The following is a 21497-nucleotide window of genomic DNA, read 5'->3' on the forward strand; positions in this document are numbered from 1 at the left end:
CAGATGCACCAGCCCAGATGTGACAACAGTACTCCATACATGGGCGAATGGTTGCCTTATAGAGGTATAGGATACTGTCAGGCATAAGTAGTTTTCTAGCACGGTAGAGAGAGCCAACCTTCCTTGCAGCAGCCTTGGCAATGCTCTCAATGTATCTATTCCAGTTCATATTCCCTGTAAACGTTAGGCCGAGGAGTTTAAAAGAAGTACTTTCAGGCAATGTGTTCTTGGCCATTGCTATTGGTGGTAGAGAAGGTTTCTTGTAGTTATTGAAGGAAACAAGCTTAGTCTTAGCAGCATTGAATATGACTAACCATTTTTGTCCCCATTCCACTACGGATTGGAGGTCATCCTCTAGAGTTTCTGCCATTTCCTTGGATATGTGTTCATTTGTTTTCCCCTCATATCTGTTATAGAGAGTGGTGTCATCGGCAAATATACCCATCTCCGAAACAATTTTATCAGGGAGGTCATTTATGAATATCAGGAATAATAGAGGTCCAAGGATAGACCCCTGAGGTACTCCCGCATTTATGTCATATTGTTTGGATGTACGACCGTCGAGGACAACTTTGATTTTTCTATTACTTACGAAGGATTTAATTACATTATGAATTCTTCCAGTGATTCCATATGATCTAATTTTCCTTAGAAGACCATCGTGCCATACCCTGTCAAAAGCCTTAGATATATCAAGGGCCACCGCTCTACCCTCCCCTGTTTTATCCAATGAACGATATATACGTTCAGAAACTACAGTTAAGATATCTGCTGTTGAACGGGCTTGCCTGAATCCATATTGTTTGTCAGTCAGGAGTTTAGCAGTTGTTAGGTGCTGGACTAGGGCTTGATTAACTTAGGACTCAAATATTTTGGCGAAAAGCGGGAGGAGGCTAATGGGGCGATAATTTTGTGGGTCAGTTCTTTCACCAGAATTCTTGAAGACTGGTACCACAGAGGCGGTTTTCAGCAGTCGGGAAAACAAGATTTCTGCATCATTTTATTCCATGCTAACATGTTGGAAGAAATCGAATAAATATTTACCCATTCATTCACAGATAAAAAGGGAATGCAAAGGTGATTCTAATATATTAAGAACAACTGACTATTACGAAGGATAGTTAATTTCTTTTTCAAATCTCAAAGAAATTACCGCGAGATACATAAAACTAGTCCAAAAGTTACTGTATTTTGTTTACCGAAAGTTTAAAAATTATTTTACATTTAAACAGATGCAATTAAAAAGGTGTATTTTTTACCAGGAAAATACTGCAGTGAAGTTTTATATTTGTTGAATGTATTTAATTACTAATTCACACGTCACTTGAATTTTAATTTAAAAATGCACCCGTTTTCAAATAATTTTTAAATGAGATTGTTTTTTACTATTATTTTTCACACAAACAATGTTGAATTATTTATCTTTTAATAGTATATTTTCTTATGAGGATCTAAAAAAAGAAAAAAGAAATTGAATTTTTGGTCAGAAGATTGAAAATTATTTTAATTTTAGTTTTTAAATCTGTTAAACAAATAATTTTTACATGAGTATTTTTTCCAGTCTTTTCTCTTAATAAATGAAAATTTTCACAGTATTATTCGTATATTTTGGAGAGCTCTTTAGTTTTTGATAATAGGTATAGAGTTTAGTCTTAACTATAACTTGTTCATTTCTTTCTTTTAAATTTATGAAATTACATTAAAACTTTTTTTTGTATAAAAAGAATGTTTCAAGTTTAATATTTCTGTGAGGAAGTTTTTTTTATATAATATTTTAAAAATGAATGTTTATTCTTGTTCAATAGTATAAACCAAACATGTTTCCATAGGAAAAAAACGTGTAAATTAAAAGTGTCTATATAGAATAAACATAGGTTTGAATATTTTGTATGAACAAGTTTAAAAAAACTCGGTTCTTTTTTTAAAAAAAGAATACTGAAAAATCTTTATGATGTATGCACTTGTTACAGAACGAAGATGTCATTGAAAAATTACATAAATTGATCAAGTAGTTTTTCTTTTTCTTTTATTAAAAAAAAAACAGAATTTACGATTTTTTAGCAAAATAAAATTGTGGGTCCCAGCTCTCCTGTCTCACTTATCATAAAATTTGATTTTAAAATACAACTTTATCAATTTACATGAATTTTGGGAACATGACATCTTCGTTCTATGATGAGCATATACATCATAAAGATTTATTTGCATTTTCTGTATTTTTTTAAAATTCGAATTCTAAATAAGAACCCAAAATTCATTAATCAGTTTTTGATATTTATGCAGAATATGGGCTGTGTTGAAATGATAATATTATTATTATTATTTAGAAATCAATTTCTAACTAAATTATCCAACAGATTTTTCTCTAAGTTTGATTTAAAAGATAAACCAAACCATGCTAATTTATTGTCTTTTTCTTTTTTTAATGCAATTTTTGGAGTAAATATAAAATGAATTTTAGTTTTTAAAATCCATGAATTTTTACAGGAGAATATTCTACGTTACACCGGCCAAGGGAAATAATAAAATCCCAGCAAATCATTTCCTATTAAAAAAAAAACATTAATCAGAAGTGACTTTTCCAGTACATTCATCATCAAGCCCAAATATCAACTGACGTGATACTGTAAACAAACACAGATGGAAGTTGATGAACGACATTACTTTTTATTATTTTTTATTTTTTTTATGAATTAGTCCACTGGGCAAATTAGTCCTCGTAATATATAATAATCAATAGAGGATTGATTCTATAATAATACATGCGCAATCTGCATAAATTAGAATATCATGTTTAAACACATTATACGACCGAGCACCACTAAGCGGCATTTAAATTTACATTTTTTATTTCATAATATTTTATTTTTTCTTACACATGTTTGGTTGAATAGCATAGAAACACTAAACAACTCATCAGAGACAGTTAATATGTTCCTCTGTAAAAAAAAAAAAAACAGTTCCAGATTTGGGGGGAGGGGTTAAAGAAAATAAAAGCTGGTAAAAATATGGAAATTGTTAGTTATATGATTTATAAAAAATTTACTTATTCAAGATATAATTGGGACGTCTCAGGAAAAAAGACTGAAATATTTTTAGTCCCACAAGGATGCATTAATATATTATTATATAGATGCATTATATATTATTACTTAGTTATTTGACACAAATCAGTTCATCAATTCATGGTTAGCCGTCGATAAATTCAATATTTCCCTTTCAAATATTAAATATTAATAGTCAATCAAATCTGCTTAGAGTTGTGTCCCTTAGATCTAATATTTTAAATCCAAGTTATCATCTAATAATTCAATTAATTATAAACTAAAATAATTATAGATTAGGATTTCTATTATATGCATTCATCGATACACTTCATACATTATATATTTTTTCAATAGGAGAAAATCATGTAATTATGTCAAATGCATAATATCATGTATCTTTTTTATATATTTATATGTGTATTATATCATATTTATATATATTTATATATGTATCTTCTTAAGTATCTGATTCTGCTGTGTATACATGAATAAAAACCGAACCTATACTTATATACATACATATATATATGTGTGTGTGCACATACAGCCATACATGCATATAGATATGTGCATACATACAATTACACATACATGCATACACACACATATTTTTAAGCTGTAACATGCTATCCCTCTAAATTCTAAAAATGCTGCTAGATTTTTAGTAGTAGAGAATGATAATCTAATAGTATTTTTATTAGTTTACCCAATCTATCTTTAGGAAAGTTCCTATCAATATTGCTTTAAAAGATTTTTGAAATATTCGAGAGGATGTGCTTACTATAAGGTGGATTAAACCATATTGCTGATCGTCTCCTATTTTTCTTAGTTTTGTTGCTTGTACTAGATGATAGCCCTATTGTATGATATGCAGCCATATTAGTTAAATCAAAGATATATTTTGGTTTCATTTAATTTAATTTTTGATTTATTACAATTGATTTTATCTTTGTAACCTGATCTAGCTAAACTTCTGTCGAGTCTGGCGACCTCATAGCAACATCAGAATTATTTACTTGATTCTCCTTGGTTTATTATTATATGAAATTTATGTTCATCTTGCTCGCCTAGTTATTTCTAAGTTGGTTACATAAGTCTCAATTTTAGCCATGTTAAGAGCCTTATCTAATAGAAGAGATATCGAAGGGTTGTATAAGTCAATATCAAGCAAAAATTTGCTATTGTTTGTAATTTTCAAACCAAAAAATGACCTCATTTGAAAAATTTTGTAATTTGTGGTAAGTCTTCAATTTTATTGCTGGAATAATTTGGTCTAATATTGTTTTGCTTATTATTCCAATATCAGGTATATAAAGGATATTAATTGGACGAAAGAGTTAAAGTTAATTTTATGGTCCTTCAAATCAAATTTTGAGCTTTTGGGGGTTATAAATTCCTATGTTTTTAATTATCTTTGAATTGGAACAAATTTCTAGGGTGGCAGAATTTATATTGTCTAAGTCTTATCATTCGTGGTATTTTTTTTTTGTTGTATTTCTTTTAGAATTAATTTATTGTATTAGTGGTGAGACAATGAATCGGAATCGTTAATCGTAAAAATTGTGTATTTGGAGGGAATCGGAATCGCATCGTTAAAAAATACCTTAGATTTACGATTCTTTCATTATGATTCTCTTCTATTTTTAAGTTGAACTGTTTGTTTGAAGTGAGATTACTGCTGCTAAAAATTTATGAGGTAAATTAAAACATTAAATAAGAATAACCATTAAAGTATATAATTATATAAGAATAAATATAGAAATTATATAAGAATAAATATAGAAATAAACCAGTTTATTTCTATTTAAAAAATAGCATTATTATTAAAAATTTACATTTCATCAAAATATTCTGCGAATGAAGCAATTAAACATTCCTTTTGGAATTTCTTTGCACAAGAAAAAAGTGAAAAATTTATTAAAAAAGAAAAAAGTTTAACTTTTTTTTTTTAAAATCCTTTGAACCTTAACTTTGTAAACTATCTAGGCACTCAGGACTGTAGGGGCTTGGTCGACATTCACCGATGCCTGGTATCACAGTCGTAATGTGAGCATAGGTAAATGTTTCCCAACCCCTAACAAAAAATAAAAATAAAAAGGTTGTCAGAAACAGCATTAAGGCAGAGGCGATTTGGAAAATTCAATAAATAACTTTTATTTAACAATAGAAATAAACAATTACCAAAAATTTACTTTTTTATATAGAAATAAAAAGGTAAATTAAGACATTAAATAAGAATAAACATTAAAGGACGATAAGTATATAATTATATAATAAAAATAAATATAGAAATAAACCAATTTATTTAGATTTAAAAAATATTATTATTGTTAAAAATAGTTTTTAAAAAGTTAAATAAATAGGAATACTTTGAGATGATTGAATATAAAAGGCTAAAAATTTAATCAAAGATTTAGTTATTTTTACATTTCATTTAGAAATAAGAATATTCTAGAAAGTGGAATAAAAAATAAAGTGGAAAGTGGAATAAAAATCAGTTAGTGATTGAAGCTGCAAAAAGTGATTGAAGCTGTTAAATTTTAAAGAGAAATAAAACAAAAAAATGAATATCAAAATTTAAATAAACAAAGCATGTTATTTCTCTTGAAATTTAATGTTATTGTATCTTTATTGAATTAATCATGACTTACTTTTTCTTTATATTTTTTAATCCTATTATAAATTTCTGTTCTGTCTGTCCGTGGGTGTGTCTGTGTGTGTGTAACGCGGTTTAAGTCAGCCTACAGGCAACCCACCCAGGCAATTTAGGTACCAAAATGAAGCTTATGACCCAGCAGATGTTTTAGTGGTATTTTTATCCATGTTTGGTGTATGGAAATGCAAAATAAATGCAAAGAAATGCAAAGTAGTAGTGGTGATAAGAGTTAAATCGGTGGGAGTAGCAGCAGAGACAAAAATAGTAGTGGTGATAGGAGTTAAATTGGTGGGAGTAGCATCAGCAGCCGTTAGGCAAAGTGGTGGTGAGAGGCATTAAATCGGTGGGAGTAGCAGCAGCAGTCAACGATTAATATTGGTTGAAAAATACAAGATTTTTTTATTTAAAAAAAATATTACTTCTATTTTCTCCGTCTGATTAACAAAACAAAAAAAATAGGACTTTCTCTGATTTGCAACAAAAAAAAAATCGAAAGAAAGTAAAAAAAAGTTTTGTTTAATATTGATTGAAAAATACAAGATTTTTTTTTGTTTACTTCCATTTTCTCTGTCTGATTAAAAAACAAAAAAAGGGACTTTCTCTGATTTGACCAGGGTGGTCAGTTTAGACCACCGGTCATTAAATAAAATAATACTTTTACCCATGTATTTCATATTCTTTTTTTCGTTAATATTGGTTGAAAATACAATATTTGTTTTTGTTAAAGTAGTTCAAGGAGACATCTCCTACAGGAGAACCGACGAAAAAAATAAGTAATTACTAACTTTAGTTTCGTAAATATTGGTTGTGTAAATATACTGTACTTACTCGCTTTTCTTTCACAATATGCAGCCATCAGGCTGCATCGGGGCTACTTGTATTTGTATATAAAATAACTCCTGAAATTGATTGTTATTAATTTCATGGTGCATGTTTAATTCATGGTTAAAATATTTGTTTTGACTTTTATCTTCAATGAAAGAAATTTTACGAAAAAAATCAAATAGTTTTCGAAATTCCCTTAATTATATTTCCACTTTTTCGCTGTACTAAATTTTTTCACTACACAAAAACTTTCGATTATATAATGGTATATTTCAAAACAACAATTCCATTGGAATCGGAATTGTACTTGGTATTGGAATCGTTAATCAACATTTTCCTGGAATCGGAATCAGAAAAAAATTAGGAATAATCCCAACACTATATTGTATGTCTCAAAAGTATACAATATGTGTTCAGATTTTATTTGCTGGTACTTTTATTTTAAGATTCCTCTTTATTTTATTGAAGGTTTTATTAATATTGTTCAACGTAATTATATTTCTTTTTAATTTTTATGTTTTTTACCGTATTGAGAAGTTTATTTTGTAGGAAATATTTTGCATAGAATAATCCAAGTATGTTTTCCAGAAGTATTGTTATCCTTTTTAGCATGAATTTGTGAACTGCTTGAGTTTAAATCCAAAGTCTTGTGATTAAGAATGCCTATATTCTTAGGAGTGAAAGCAATTTCTTCTCTTTGTAACAATGTGCAATTAGAAATCAAGTCAGCTCAATAAGAGGAGCAGAATTATGAAATATATAATAATAAGGAATGACTTATGAACATCAAACAACTCATCATTTGGTGTTCGTGTGCTATTCAACAAAATACGTGTAAGACAAAATAATATATTATAAAAGAAAAATATGAATGCATATTTGGCTTTGGAATGTAAAAATGTATATATATTCTGGCAATTGATGAAAAAAATTTACATTTGAATCATATCGTTAATTATCAGTTATGATACAATGATTTATAAAAAAAAAAAACAATTTAAAGTGAAGATCATTTGATTTTCAGGATTCTTGCTGCATAATTTCATAAGTAACTTTTTTTTTCTCTTCAGGCCAGATTTGATGGTGAAGAAACTACGATACTATGCACGTTTCATTGTTGTATGTTTATTATTGAAAAAGATGAAGCTTGTGCGTGACCTTGTAAGGGTAAGTAGTTTTGTCTTTTGAGAGAAACTGAATCATTAAAAAGTATTCTCCGTTGATTATATTGATCAGTTTGCGTTGTTATGAGAGCTACACTTGACTTTTCGAAGTTTTTTTTTTTTAAGCATATGCTGAATATTTTTGTTATTTAAACTTGGAAGCATACAATATGATTTAAGTATATTTATGAATACAATGTACATTCATAAATACAATACGATTTAAATACATTCATGAGCACAATATGAATTAATTGCATTCATGAATACAATTAGATTAAAGTATATTCATACATAAAATATGATTTAAATACATTCATAAATACAATAGAATTTAAATACATTAATTTAATATATAAATCTCACTATGTGTATGTGTCTGTCTCCGTTTTTAAATTGTATCTCCTCCTAGACAGATGGTTGTTTGACAGCGTGCAGTAGCTCAAAAGATTGCATATAGGGTGCAGAATTTTATTAAGGGTGATTAATTGATTAAAACAATTGCTAAGGGATTCCAAAAAAGGGGGTTCAAACTTGAAAAAAATGACAACTTAACGAGCATAGCGACAATGGCGTCGTTTGCGCATGTACACGATCTGTAATAGAGATTAATTTATTTAGTAAATTTAAAAGTGTATGAAAGCAGTTGTCTATTTGGTGCAGTGTTGCGGGTTCGAGCTCCACCATTTCTTTCTTTCTTTTTATTTATTTATTTATTTATTTATTTTTTATTACATTCCGATAGTCTGGACTTTTAAATGTTATGTAATAATTATAAAAGAACACTTTTATGTAAAAAAAATACAGAAAAATGTATATAACGAAAATGTCATATTCCAAATATATAGGATATATTATATATCAGCTTATTTGTTACATTCCAATAATCACGTAAATAGATCCAGTAATGGAATTTTGTATTGAATTCATTCCTAAACTATTTAACCGATCATTATAAATTTTAATTATGTGTATATGTCTGTATATTTGTATGTATTTGATTTGCTCCTAAATTAATTAACAGATCATTATTAATTTTAATTATGTGTATATGATTATATATTTCTGTGCATTGGATTCACTCCTAAAGTAATTAACCGATCATTATTAATTTTATTTATGTATATATGTCTGTATATTTGCATGTATTGGATTCACTCTTCAACTAATGAACAGATCATTATTAATTTTAAGATGTGTATATGATTACGTATTTCTATTATTGGCTTCACTCCAAAACTAATTAACCGATCATTATGAATTTTAATTATGTGTGTTTATATATTTCTACATATTACATTCACTCCTAAACTAATTAACCGATCATTATGAATTTTAAAGATGTGTATATGTTTGTATACATGTATGTATTGGATTCACTCCTAAACTAATTAACCGATCATTATTAATTTTAATTATGTATATATGATTATATCTTTTTGTGTCTTGGATCAACTCCAAAACTGATTAACTGATCATTATGAATTATATGTAATGTATATGTTTGTATATGCCTATAGATATCATATTCCAAAAATCACATACAATGTTCACTTACTTTGTTAATGTATTTAGTAGTGGTGGGACGATGAATCGGAATCGTTAATCGTAAGAATCGTGTATTTTGGGAGGTATCGGAATCGGAATCGCATCGTTAAAAAATACCTTAATTTTCCGATTCCTTCATTACGATTCTTTTAGTCTGATGTTGAAAAAAAGAAAAAAATTTCCTGATATTTCTAACCGCAAGAGAGAAATGTAGCATGTTATAAAAAGAAACCAAAGAAATTCATTATTAACAGGGCAATGCTTAGTGCCCCTCCCTTACAAGGTTCATTCATTCAGATCTATTGTAATCAAAACTACATAAGAGTTAACTTGAAAAGAAGTATGCAGGGCTCTTTATTGCGAGTAAAAATAAAAAAAACGCTTATCTTTTTTGCGATTGTTTTTTTTTTTACTGACAAATCTTCTAATACTGAATGAAAATGCTTTTTCAACTTATATTTTCTTAAAATAAAACGAGCAAAGTCAAATTATTTAAACAGTAAAAGGTTTAATAGAACAATATACTTTTTTTTCTTCTTTTTTTAAAAGGAGGCTTTTGAAAGAAATATCTCTAAAATGAAATTGATCACGTATTATTTCGCAAAGTTTTGACAGTGGTCGGCTTCTTTTGAAGTTTCAAAAAAATCGACCCCATACCTATCTCTTCCAAACCTAAAGTTATTAAATAACCCCTTCGTTAATTTAAGGGTAATTAATTCAATTCAGTCAAGTTTTTTTTTTTTTTTAATTTCATTGAAATAAAATCCATTATTTTTTTTTTTTCTCCAGAAAGATAAAACCCTGAATTTGATTATATTAAAAGCAGAATAATATAATCTTTTTTCTAGAATTTTAAATTGAAAATTAAAAGTGTTTTGCACAGTTTTTTGCCGAACGAAAAAGAAATTAATATATATATTTTTAAAAGGTTTTGTAATCAATTAATTTTTATGTCTAAATAATATTTACGATTAATTAAATAATTTCATTTTAAAAAGTATTTATAAATAGAATTTTACTTAAGACTTATAGTTTAGCAATATTGAACCGCATGTGTGAATTGAACACAGTCAACCAAAAAAAAAAATTCAAAAGAAAATGCATATTTACATTTCATTATGTAAACTTTTATACATTGGTTTCAAAAATTAAATTCTATAAGTTTTTTTTGTTAACTACCGGTTGGTACAATTTACCGCCCCATCCCTTTATATTTTTTTCTTTTTGTCTTTTTTAGCGGATTATTTTCAATTAATTATCCAAATAAGTGACTAGCTTTAAAACAAAATTTAATAGTAAATTATTTGTTTACAGATAAACTGAATTTTCTAATATGGCCCAAAGTCCAAAAAAAGTCTTGCATGGAAACTTTTTGAAGTTGATGAAGATGATGAGTTGAAAGCCATTTGCAAAGTCTGTCAAATTAAAATATCGCGAGGAATAAAACCATCTAACATGACCACAACCAACATGTTAAAACATTTAACTATGAAGCATCCAAATAAATTGGACGAGCAAAATAAAAAAGAAAAGGAACAAAAAATTACCAACTAGTCACTCAGAGCAGTTTTATTAGTGAAGGTCGAAATCGCAGTGTCTTTTTTTTTTTTGCCTACGTCACCATCTAGGTGTCACCAATTTTTTTAACCCTCCTTAACTTCAAAGAGTAAATACAATATATACAACTAAAAAAATAATTTTTCAAAATGCTGATTCTATTCATGAAAAATTCTTTTAACTAGAAATTAAAACTTAGGTAAAGATAGCTGACTGACAGCAACAGGAGCACTGGTTAACTACTGAACCACGTGGAAAGGTGTGGGGGGAGGAAAAAAAGGAAATTAAATGATGATAATAAATTATGATAATCGTCTTTGAAAGGCACTAAACTCCTAAAATTTACTTCTTTAAAATTTTAGGCGGCACTCTCCGGCGATTTTAAAGCACTCTCTCTCTCCAAAAAAAAAAAAATAAAAATAAAAAAATAGATTTAATTTTTAAGTTTGGGAAAGATATATTTATTATAACCGAATTCCTGTATGAAGACTGGATATACTTTATTGGACGTTAATTTGTGAGATAAGTAATTTTTCAATGTTTAATATGTTTTTAAAGTTTCAATTATCAATTAAATTTTTTTAATTGCGTTTATTTTTCAATTTATTTTAAAAAAAACAGGGTTTTAAATGTATTTTTCAAGGTAACAAGCTTCGAAAGAAGTCTAATAAAAAAAAAATCACTTAATTTTTAATTTCGACAACCCTGAGAATTTAATTATTAAAAAAATATTGAAATGTGACATTTTTTTATTTAACATTTCTATTAGTTCAAATAAACTTCACCATTATTTTTTTTTTTTTTTAATCTTTTTCTGTAATTTTGGTAATTATGTTTGCTCAATTTTATCTAGTATTTCATTTGTTTTTTTTATAGTGGTATCATTTTTATATGTGTTCCTTTGATATACCCTATTTCAAAATTAGTTTGGCTAAACTTATTCTTCACGTTAGAAACAACGTGTAAAAGCAATGAAAAAGTAAGAAAAAATAATAGGTGTTAACTACTCCTTGTGAATTATGGAGGTCTGAAGAACTGCCGTCACAAATACAACTATCAATAGCCAAACAAAAAATCGTTTTTGAAATTCCTTTAATTGTAACTTTTCGTTATACCTACCTTTTGGTATAAAACACAAAAACTTCCGATTAATGGTATTTCTCATATATGGTCGTTAACTTTGGAAAGGTTATTTTGTATCTACAGCGCCATGTCACGTGGTATATTGTTTTTTTTTTCATTACGCACGTTCATTTATAAATTATTAAATTAAATATTTATCTTTTTTATATTTAATTAGTATATATTTTCTTTCTCTTCCGCTATATTTTTTTTATTTAATTCATTAAATCTGTTTATTATGAGGACCAAAATAATGAATTGTGTGTATTTATTCTCTAATTTTCTTGTTTTTGTTCTGTTATATAAATTCTATTTTATTTGTTTTTTCTGTGAAGGATAAATTCCATTTTCTTTGAGTTTTTTTTTCTGTATTCCAATTAAGTAAAATAAATTTTCTCTAAAATAAACTTTGCTAATTTTTCCGTTTAGTTTACTATATAATAATTTTATTTAAACCAAAACACGACGGTGTAGACATAAAATATCTCTTCCAAAGTTAGGGAAAATATTTGGGAACTACCGACCATAAGTATAAAACTACCTGGTATATTTCAAAATAATAATTCCCTAGGAATCGGAATCGTACTTGGTATCGGAATCGTTAATCAATATTTTCCTGGAATCGGAATCGTATAAAAATTAGGAATCGTCCCAACACTAGTATTTATATATACAAGGAATTCTATCCAAGAAATAAGGTACTTGTGCAGTATAGTACTCATATGAAAAACTTATGTAAAATACTCGAGTAGTTTCATCTTTATATTAGAAATAAGATACTTGCACAGTATCCTACCCCAGAAATAAGGTACTTGTGCTGTATAGTACCCATATGAAAAACTTATGTAAAATCATCGAGTAGTTTCATCTTTATATTAGAAATAAGATACTTGCACAGTATCCTACCCCAGAAATAAGGTACTTGTGCTGTATAGTACCCATATGAAAAACTTATGTAAAATCATCGAGTAGTTTCATCTTTATATTAGAAATAAGATACTTGCACAGTATCCTACCCCAGAAATAAGGTACTTGTGCTGTATAGTACCCATATGAAAAACTTATGTAAAATCATCGAGTAGTTTAATCTTTATATTAGAAATAAGATACTTGCACAGTATCCTACCCCAGAAATAAGGTACTTGTGCAGTATAGTACCCATATGAAAAACTTATGTAAAATCATCGAGTAGTTTCATCTTTATATTAGAAATAAGATACTTGCACAGTATCCTACCCCAGAAATAAGGTACTTGTGCTGTATAGTACCCATATGAAAAACTTATGTAAAATCATCGAGTAGTTTCATCTTTATATTAGAAATAAGATACTTGCACAGTATCCTACCCCAGAAATAAGGTACTTGTGCAGTATAGTACTCATATGAAAAACTTATGTAAAATCATCGAGTAGTTTAATCTTTATATTAGAAATAAGATACTTGCACAGTATCCTACCCCAGAAATAAGGTACTTGTGCAGTATAGTACCCATATGAAAAACTTATGTAAAATCATCGAGTAGTTTCATCTTTATATTAGAAATAAGATACTTGCACAGTATCCTACCCCAGAAATAAGGTACTTGTGCTGTATAGTACCCATATGAAAAACTTATGTAAAATCATCGAGTAGTTTCATCTTTATATTAGAAATAAGATACTTGCACAGTATCCTACCCAAGAAATAAGGTACTTGTGCAGTATAGTACTCATATGAAAAACTAATGTAAAATCATCGAGTAGTTTCATCTTTATATTAGAAATAAGATACTTGCACAGTATCCTACCCCAGAAATAAGGTACTTGTGCAGTATAGTACTCATATGAAAAACTTATGTAAAATCATCGAGTAGTTTAATCTTTATATTAGAAATAAGATACTTGCACAGTATCCTACCCCAGAAATAAGGTACTTGTGCAGTATAGTACCCATATGAAAAACTTATGTAAAATGATCGAGTAGTTTCATCTTTATATTAGAAATAAGATACTTGCACAGTATCCTACCCCAGAAATAAGGTACTTGTGCTGTATAGTACCCATATGAAAAACTTATGTAAAATCATCGAGTAGTTTAATCTTTATATTAGAAATAAGATACTTGCACAGTATCCTACCCCAGAAATAAGGTACTTGTGCAGTATAGTACTCATATGAAAAACTTATGTAAAATCATCGAGTAGTTTAATCTTTATATTAGAAATAAGATACTTGCACAGTATCCTACCCCAGAAATAAGGTACTTGTGCTGTATAGTACCCATATGAAAAACTTATGTAAAATCATCGAGTAGTTTCATCTTTATATTAGAAATAAGATACTTGCACAGTATCCTACCCCAGAAATAAGGTACTTGTGCAGTATAGTACTCATATGAAAAACTTATGTAAAATCATCGAGTAGTTTAATCTTTATATTAGAAATAAGATACTTGCACAGTATCCTACCCCAGAAATAAGGTACTTGTGCTGTATAGTACCCATATGAAAAACTTATGTAAAATCATCGAGTAGTTTCATCTTTATATTAGAAATAAGATACTTGCACAGTATCCTACCCCAGAAATAAGGTACTTGTGCAGTATAGTACTCATATGAAAAACTTATGTAAAATCATCGAGTAGTTTAATCTTTATATTAGAAATAAGATACTTGCACAGTATCCTACCCCAGAAATAAGGTACTTGTGCTGTATAGTACCCATATGAAAAACTTATGTAAAATCATCGAGTAGTTTAATCTTTATATTAGAAATAAGATACTTGCACAGTATCCTACCCCAGAAATAAGGTACTTGTGCTGTATAGTACCCATATGAAAAACTTATGTAAAATCATCGAGTAGTTTCATCTTTATATTAGAAATAAGATACTTGCACAGTATCCTACCCCAGAAATAAGGTACTTGTGCAGTATAGTACTCATATGAAAAACTTATGTAAAATCATCGAGTAGTTTAATCTTTATATTAGAAATAAGATACTTGCACAGTATCCTACCCCAGAAATAAGGTACTTGTGCAGTATAGTACCCATATGAAAAACTTATGTAAAATGATCGAGTAGTTTCATCTTTATATTAGAAATAAGATACTTGCACAGTATCCTACCCCAGAAATAAGGTACTTGTGCTGTATAGTACCCATATGAAAAACTTATGTAAAATCATCGAGTAGTTTCATCTTTATATTAGAAATAAGATACTTGCACAGTATCCTACCCCAGAAATAAGGTACTTGTGCAGTATAGTACTCATATGAAAAACTTATGTAAAATCATCGAGTAGTTTCATCTTTATATTAGAAATAAGATACTTGCACAGTATCCTACCCCAGAAATAAGGTACTTGTGCTGTATAGTACCCATATGAAAAACTTATGTAAAATCATCGAGTAGTTTCATCTTTATATTAGAAATAAGATACTTGCACAGTATCCTACCCCAGAAATAAGGTACTTGTGCAGTATAGTACTCATATGAAAAACTTATGTAAAATGATCGAGTAGTTTCATCTTTATATTAGAAATAAGATACTTGCACAGTATCCTACCCAAGAAATAAGGTACTTGTGCAGTATAGTACCCATATGAAAAACTTATGTAAAATCATCGAGTAGTTTCATCTTTATATTAGAAATAAGATACTTGCACAGTATCCTACCCCAGAAATAAGGTACTTGTGCAATATAGTACTCATATGAAAAACTTATGTAAAATCATTGAGTAGTTTCATCTTTATATTAGAAATAAGATACTTGCACAGTATCCTACCCAAGAAATAAGGTACTTGTGCAATATAGTACTCATATGAAAAAACAAAGAATATCTTACCTGTGACGTACATAAGTTATTAAAACTGTAAATCCCGTTAAATATTCGAGTAGTATAACTTACATCTAAAAAATAATATGCTTCTTCACTATCCATCCATAGCCTTTGAGCCTGTTGAGAGGCATAGGCCATCTACAACTTTTTTTGTAGATGCTTTTGTAGCGAGGTGTTATTTTTACAGGGTGAGGGTGCTGGTCCCACGCCCAACCTTCCCAGAAGGTACATACAGCGCCTAACCTTCCCAAATGGTCACCCATCCGGTACTGATCAGGCCCAACGTTGCTTAACTTTGGTGATCTGTTCAGAACCAGTGTGTCAACGTGATTGTGCTGTACACTTCTTCACTATAGCACCCTGATTAAAAAAAAAAAATTCTTACCCCCTGATGGACAAAACATTTAGCACAACAGAAAATTTCATAAAAGTATTGAGTTCTTTCATTTATAAATTAGAAAAAGGTACTTGTGCAGTATCCTACTGAAGTATAGTACCCATGTGAAAAACAAAGGAAGTTTTAATTGCGACGTACATAAAAGTAACCCAAACTGAAAATCATGTACTATATTCAAGTAAGGTACTTCGTTACTATAGCACTCTGATGTAAAAACAAACTCTCACCTGTGACACACAGAAAAGTTAGCACAACTCCAAAACTAATTGACTGATTATTATGAATTATATATAATGTACATGAAAAAACAAAGAATATCTTACCATTGACGTACATAAGTTATTAAAACTTTAAATCCCGTTAAATATTCGAGTAGTATAACTTATATCTAAAAAATGATGTGTTTCTTCACTATAGCAACCAGATAAAAAAATCAAATTCTTACCCGCTGATATATAAAACATTTAGCACAACAGAAAATTACATAAAAGTATTGTTATTTCATTTATAAATTAGGAAAAGGTATTTGTACAGTATCTTATACAAGAAATAAGATACTTGTGCAGTATACTACCCAAGAAATAAGGTACTTGTACAGTATAGTATCCATGTGAAAAATAAAGGAAATTTTACTTGCGACGTACATAAAAGTAATCAAAACCGAAAATCATGTAATATATTGGAGTAGTATGACATTTGTATAAGAAATAAGGTGATTCGTTACTATAGCACTCTGATGTAAAAACAAACTCTCACCTGTGACACACGGAAAAGTTAGCACAACAGAAAATTATGTAAATTATTTTAAATATGTATTGTACATTACCCGCCCTAGTTTAGGAGTGATTCCATACATGTGCTGTAAATTTCCTGTTCTAGGGAACATACAATAATCTCATCCATATAATACCCGTCCTAGGATAGGTAAAATATTCTTTTCTTCAATATGGCAAATGATACATAGACATCAAAAATTCCTCTATCCTAAGAACAACAGATATGTTACAAAATTTTTCTTATACACTCCTGAGGAAAACCGGGTGTGCTTGCTAGTAAATAAAATAGAATTTATATACACTCATAAATGCAATATAATTTAAATACGTTCATAAATACAATAGAATTTAAATACATTAATAAATACAATAGAATGTATATACATTCATACATACAATATAATTTAAATACATTCGTACATACAATATAATTTAAATACATTCATACATACAATATGATTTAAATACATTCATAATTACAATATAATTTAAATACATTCATAAATACAATATAATTTAAATACATTCATAAATACAATATGATTTAAATACATTCATAAATACAATATGATTTAAATACATTCATAAATACAATATAATAAAATACATTCATAAATACAATAATCAAAATAAATTCATAAATACAATGTGATTTAAATGCATTCATAAATACAATGTGATTTAAATACATTCATAAATACAATATACTTTAAATGCATTCATAAATACAATATATATTAAATGCATTCATAAATACAATATACTTTAAATGCATTCATAAATACAGTATGATTTAAATACATTTATAAGTACAATATAATTAAAATAAATCCATACATACAAGATGATTTAAATACATTTATAAATAGAATATGATTTAAATACAGTCATAATTACAATAAGATTTTAATATGTTAATAATTACAATATGATTTAAATATATTCATGAATACAATATTGTTTAAATATATTCATAAATACAATATGATTTAAATATATTCATAATTACAATATGATTTAAATATATTCATAATTACAATATGATTTAAATACATTCATAAATACAATATGATTTAAATACATTCATAAATACAATATGATTTAAATACATTCATAAATAAAATATGATTTACATACATTCATAAATACAATATGATTTACATACATTCATAAATACAATATGATTTACATACATTCATAAATACAATATGATTTACATATATTCATAAATGCAATATGATTTAAATACATTCATAAATAAATATGATTTAAATACATTCATAAATACAATATAATTTAAATACATTCATTAATAAAATATGATTTTAATATATTCATAAATACTATATGATTTAAATATATTCATAATTGCAATATCATTTAAATGCATTCATAAATTCAATATGATTTAAATATATTCTTAAATACAATTTTTTAAATACATTCATAATTACAATATTATTTAAATATATTCATAAATACAATATGATTTAAATACATTCATTAATAAAATATGATTTTAATATATTCATAAATACAATATGATTTAAATATATTCTTAAATACAATTTTTTAAATACATTCATAATTACAATATTATTTAAATACATTCATAAATACAATATGATTTAAATACATTCATAAATACAATTTGATTTAAATACATTCATAAATACAATATGATTTAAATACATTCATAAATAGAATATGATTTAAATACATTCATAAATAGAATATGATTTAAATATATTCATAAATACTATATGATTTAAATACATTCATAAATACTATATGATTTAAATACATTCATAAATACAATTTGATTTAAATACATTCATAAATACAATTTGATTTAAATACATTCATAAATACAATATGATTTAAATATATTCATAACTACATTATGATTTAAATGCATTCGACCTTACAGTATGATTAAAATACATTCATAAATACAATATGATTTAAATGCATTCATAAATACAATATGATTTAAATGCATTCATAAATACAATATGATTTAAATGTATTCATAACTACAATATGATTTAAATATATTCATAACTACAATATGATTTAAATACATTCATAAATACATTATGATTTAAATGCATTCGGCCTTACAGTATGATTAAAATACATTCATAAATACAATGATTAAAATGCATTTATAAATCCAATGATTAAAATGCATTCATAAATACAATGATTTAAATACATTTATAAACACATTTTGATTTAAATGCATTCATAAATACAATATTATTTAAATACATTCATAAATACAATATGATTTAAATACATTCATTAATACAATATGATTTAAATATATTAATAAATACAATATTATTTAGATACATTCATAAATAAAATATGATTTAAATATATTCATGAACACAATTATTTAAATACATTCATAATTACAATATCATTTAAATATATTCATAATTAAATATCATTTAAATATATTCATAAGTAAAATATGATTTAAATGTATTCATAACTACAATATGATTTAAATGCATTCATGAATACAATATGATTTAAATACATTCATGAATATAACATGATTTAAATACATTCATAAATACAATATGATTGAAATACATTCATAAATACAATATGATGTAAATACATTCATAAATACAGTATTATTTAAATACATTCATAAATACAGTATGATTTAAATACATTCATAAGTACAGTATAATTAAACTAAATCCATATATACGTTTACATTTTAATGCATTCAAAAATACAATTAATAAAATGCATTCATAAATACAATGATTAAAATGCATTTATAAATCCAATGATTAAAATGCATTCCTAAATACAATGATTTAAATACATTCATAAACACAGTTTGATTTAAATGCATTAATAAATGCAATATGATTTAAATACATTCATGAATGCAATATGATTTAAATATATTAATAAATACAATATTATTTAGATACATTCATAAATAAAATATGATTTAAATATATTCATAAACACAATTATTTAAATACATTCATAATTACAATATGATTTAAATATATTCATAATTAAATGTGATTTAAATATATTCATAATTAAAATGTGATTTAAATGCATTCATAAATACAATATGATTTAAATACATTCATAAATACAATATGATTTAAAAACAGTCATAAATACAATGTGATTTAAATACATTCATAAATAAATATTATTTAAATACATTCATAAGTACAATATAATTCATTCGTAAATACAATATGATTTAAATACATTCATAAATACAATATGATTTAAATACATTCATAAATAAAATATGATTTAAATATATTCATAAATACTATATGATTTAAATATATTCATAATTACAATATCATTTAAATGCATTCATAAATACAATATGATTTAAATACATTCATAAATACTATATGATTTAAATATATTCATAAATACTATATGATTTAAATACATTCATAAATACAATATGATTTAAATACATTCATAAATACAATATGATTTAAATACATTCATAAATACAATATGATTTAAATACATTCATAAATACAATATGATTTAAATACATTCATAAATACAATATGATTTAAATACTTTCATAAATACAATATGATTTAAATATATTCATAAATACTATATGATTTAAATGCATTCATAAATACTATATGATTTAAATACATTCATAAATACAATATGATTTAAATACATTCATAAATACAATATGATTTAAATACATTCATAAATACAATATGATTTAAATACATTCATAAATACAATATGATTTAAATACATTCATAAATACAATATGATTTAAATACATTCATAAATATTATATGATTAAAATGCATTCATAAATACAATATAATTTAAATACTTTCATAAATACAATATGATTTAAATACATTAATAATTACAATATGATTTAGATGCATTCATAAATGTAATATTATTTAAATGTATTCATAAATACAATATGATTTAAATACATTTATACTTACAATATAATTTAAATACATTGATAAATATAATATGATTTAAATAAATTTGTTATTATATTATAATTCAAATACATTGATACATACAATAGGATTTAAATACATTCGTTATTACAATATAATAAAAATACATTCATAAATATTAAATATTATTTTAATACATTCATGAATAAAATATGATTTAAATACATTCATAAAAAGAGTATGATTTAAATATATTCATAAATAAAATATAATTAAAATACATTCATAAATAGAATACGATTTAAATGCATTCATAAATACAATATGATTTAAATACATTCATAATTACAGTATGATTTTAATAAATTCATAAATACAATATGATTTATATGCATTCATAAATACAATATAATTTAAATACTTTCATAATTACAATATGATTTTAATACAATCAAATACAATGTGATTTAAATGCATTCATAAATACAATATGATTTATATGCATTCATAAATACAATATAATTTAAATACATTGATAAATACAATATGATTTAAAATACATTTGTTATTATATTATAATTTAAATACATTGATACATACAATAGGATTTAAATACGTTCGATT

At 25.8% G+C, this 21497-nt stretch overlaps 1 protein-coding gene across 6 annotated transcripts in view; it reads left to right on the forward strand.

Moving 5' to 3' along the window:
* LOC145241494 (protein SCAI-like) overlaps nt 1-21497 on the forward strand; it is a 404381-nt gene that overhangs the window by 321956 nt on the left and 60928 nt on the right. For all 6 annotated transcript variants that reach the window (XM_080104505.1, XM_080104506.1, XM_080104507.1 and 3 more), the window contains one exon: nt 7599-7695. In XM_080104505.1, the coding sequence (XP_079960631.1) occupies nt 7599-7695 (97 nt within the window). The remainder of the gene's footprint in view (nt 1-7598; nt 7696-21497) is intronic.

Source organism: Euprymna scolopes, chromosome 20, assembly GCF_053919585.1.
Source record: "Euprymna scolopes isolate OS-2025 chromosome 20, ASM5391958v1, whole genome shotgun sequence".
Classification (NCBI taxonomy): domain Eukaryota; kingdom Metazoa; phylum Mollusca; class Cephalopoda; order Sepiida; family Sepiolidae; genus Euprymna; species Euprymna scolopes.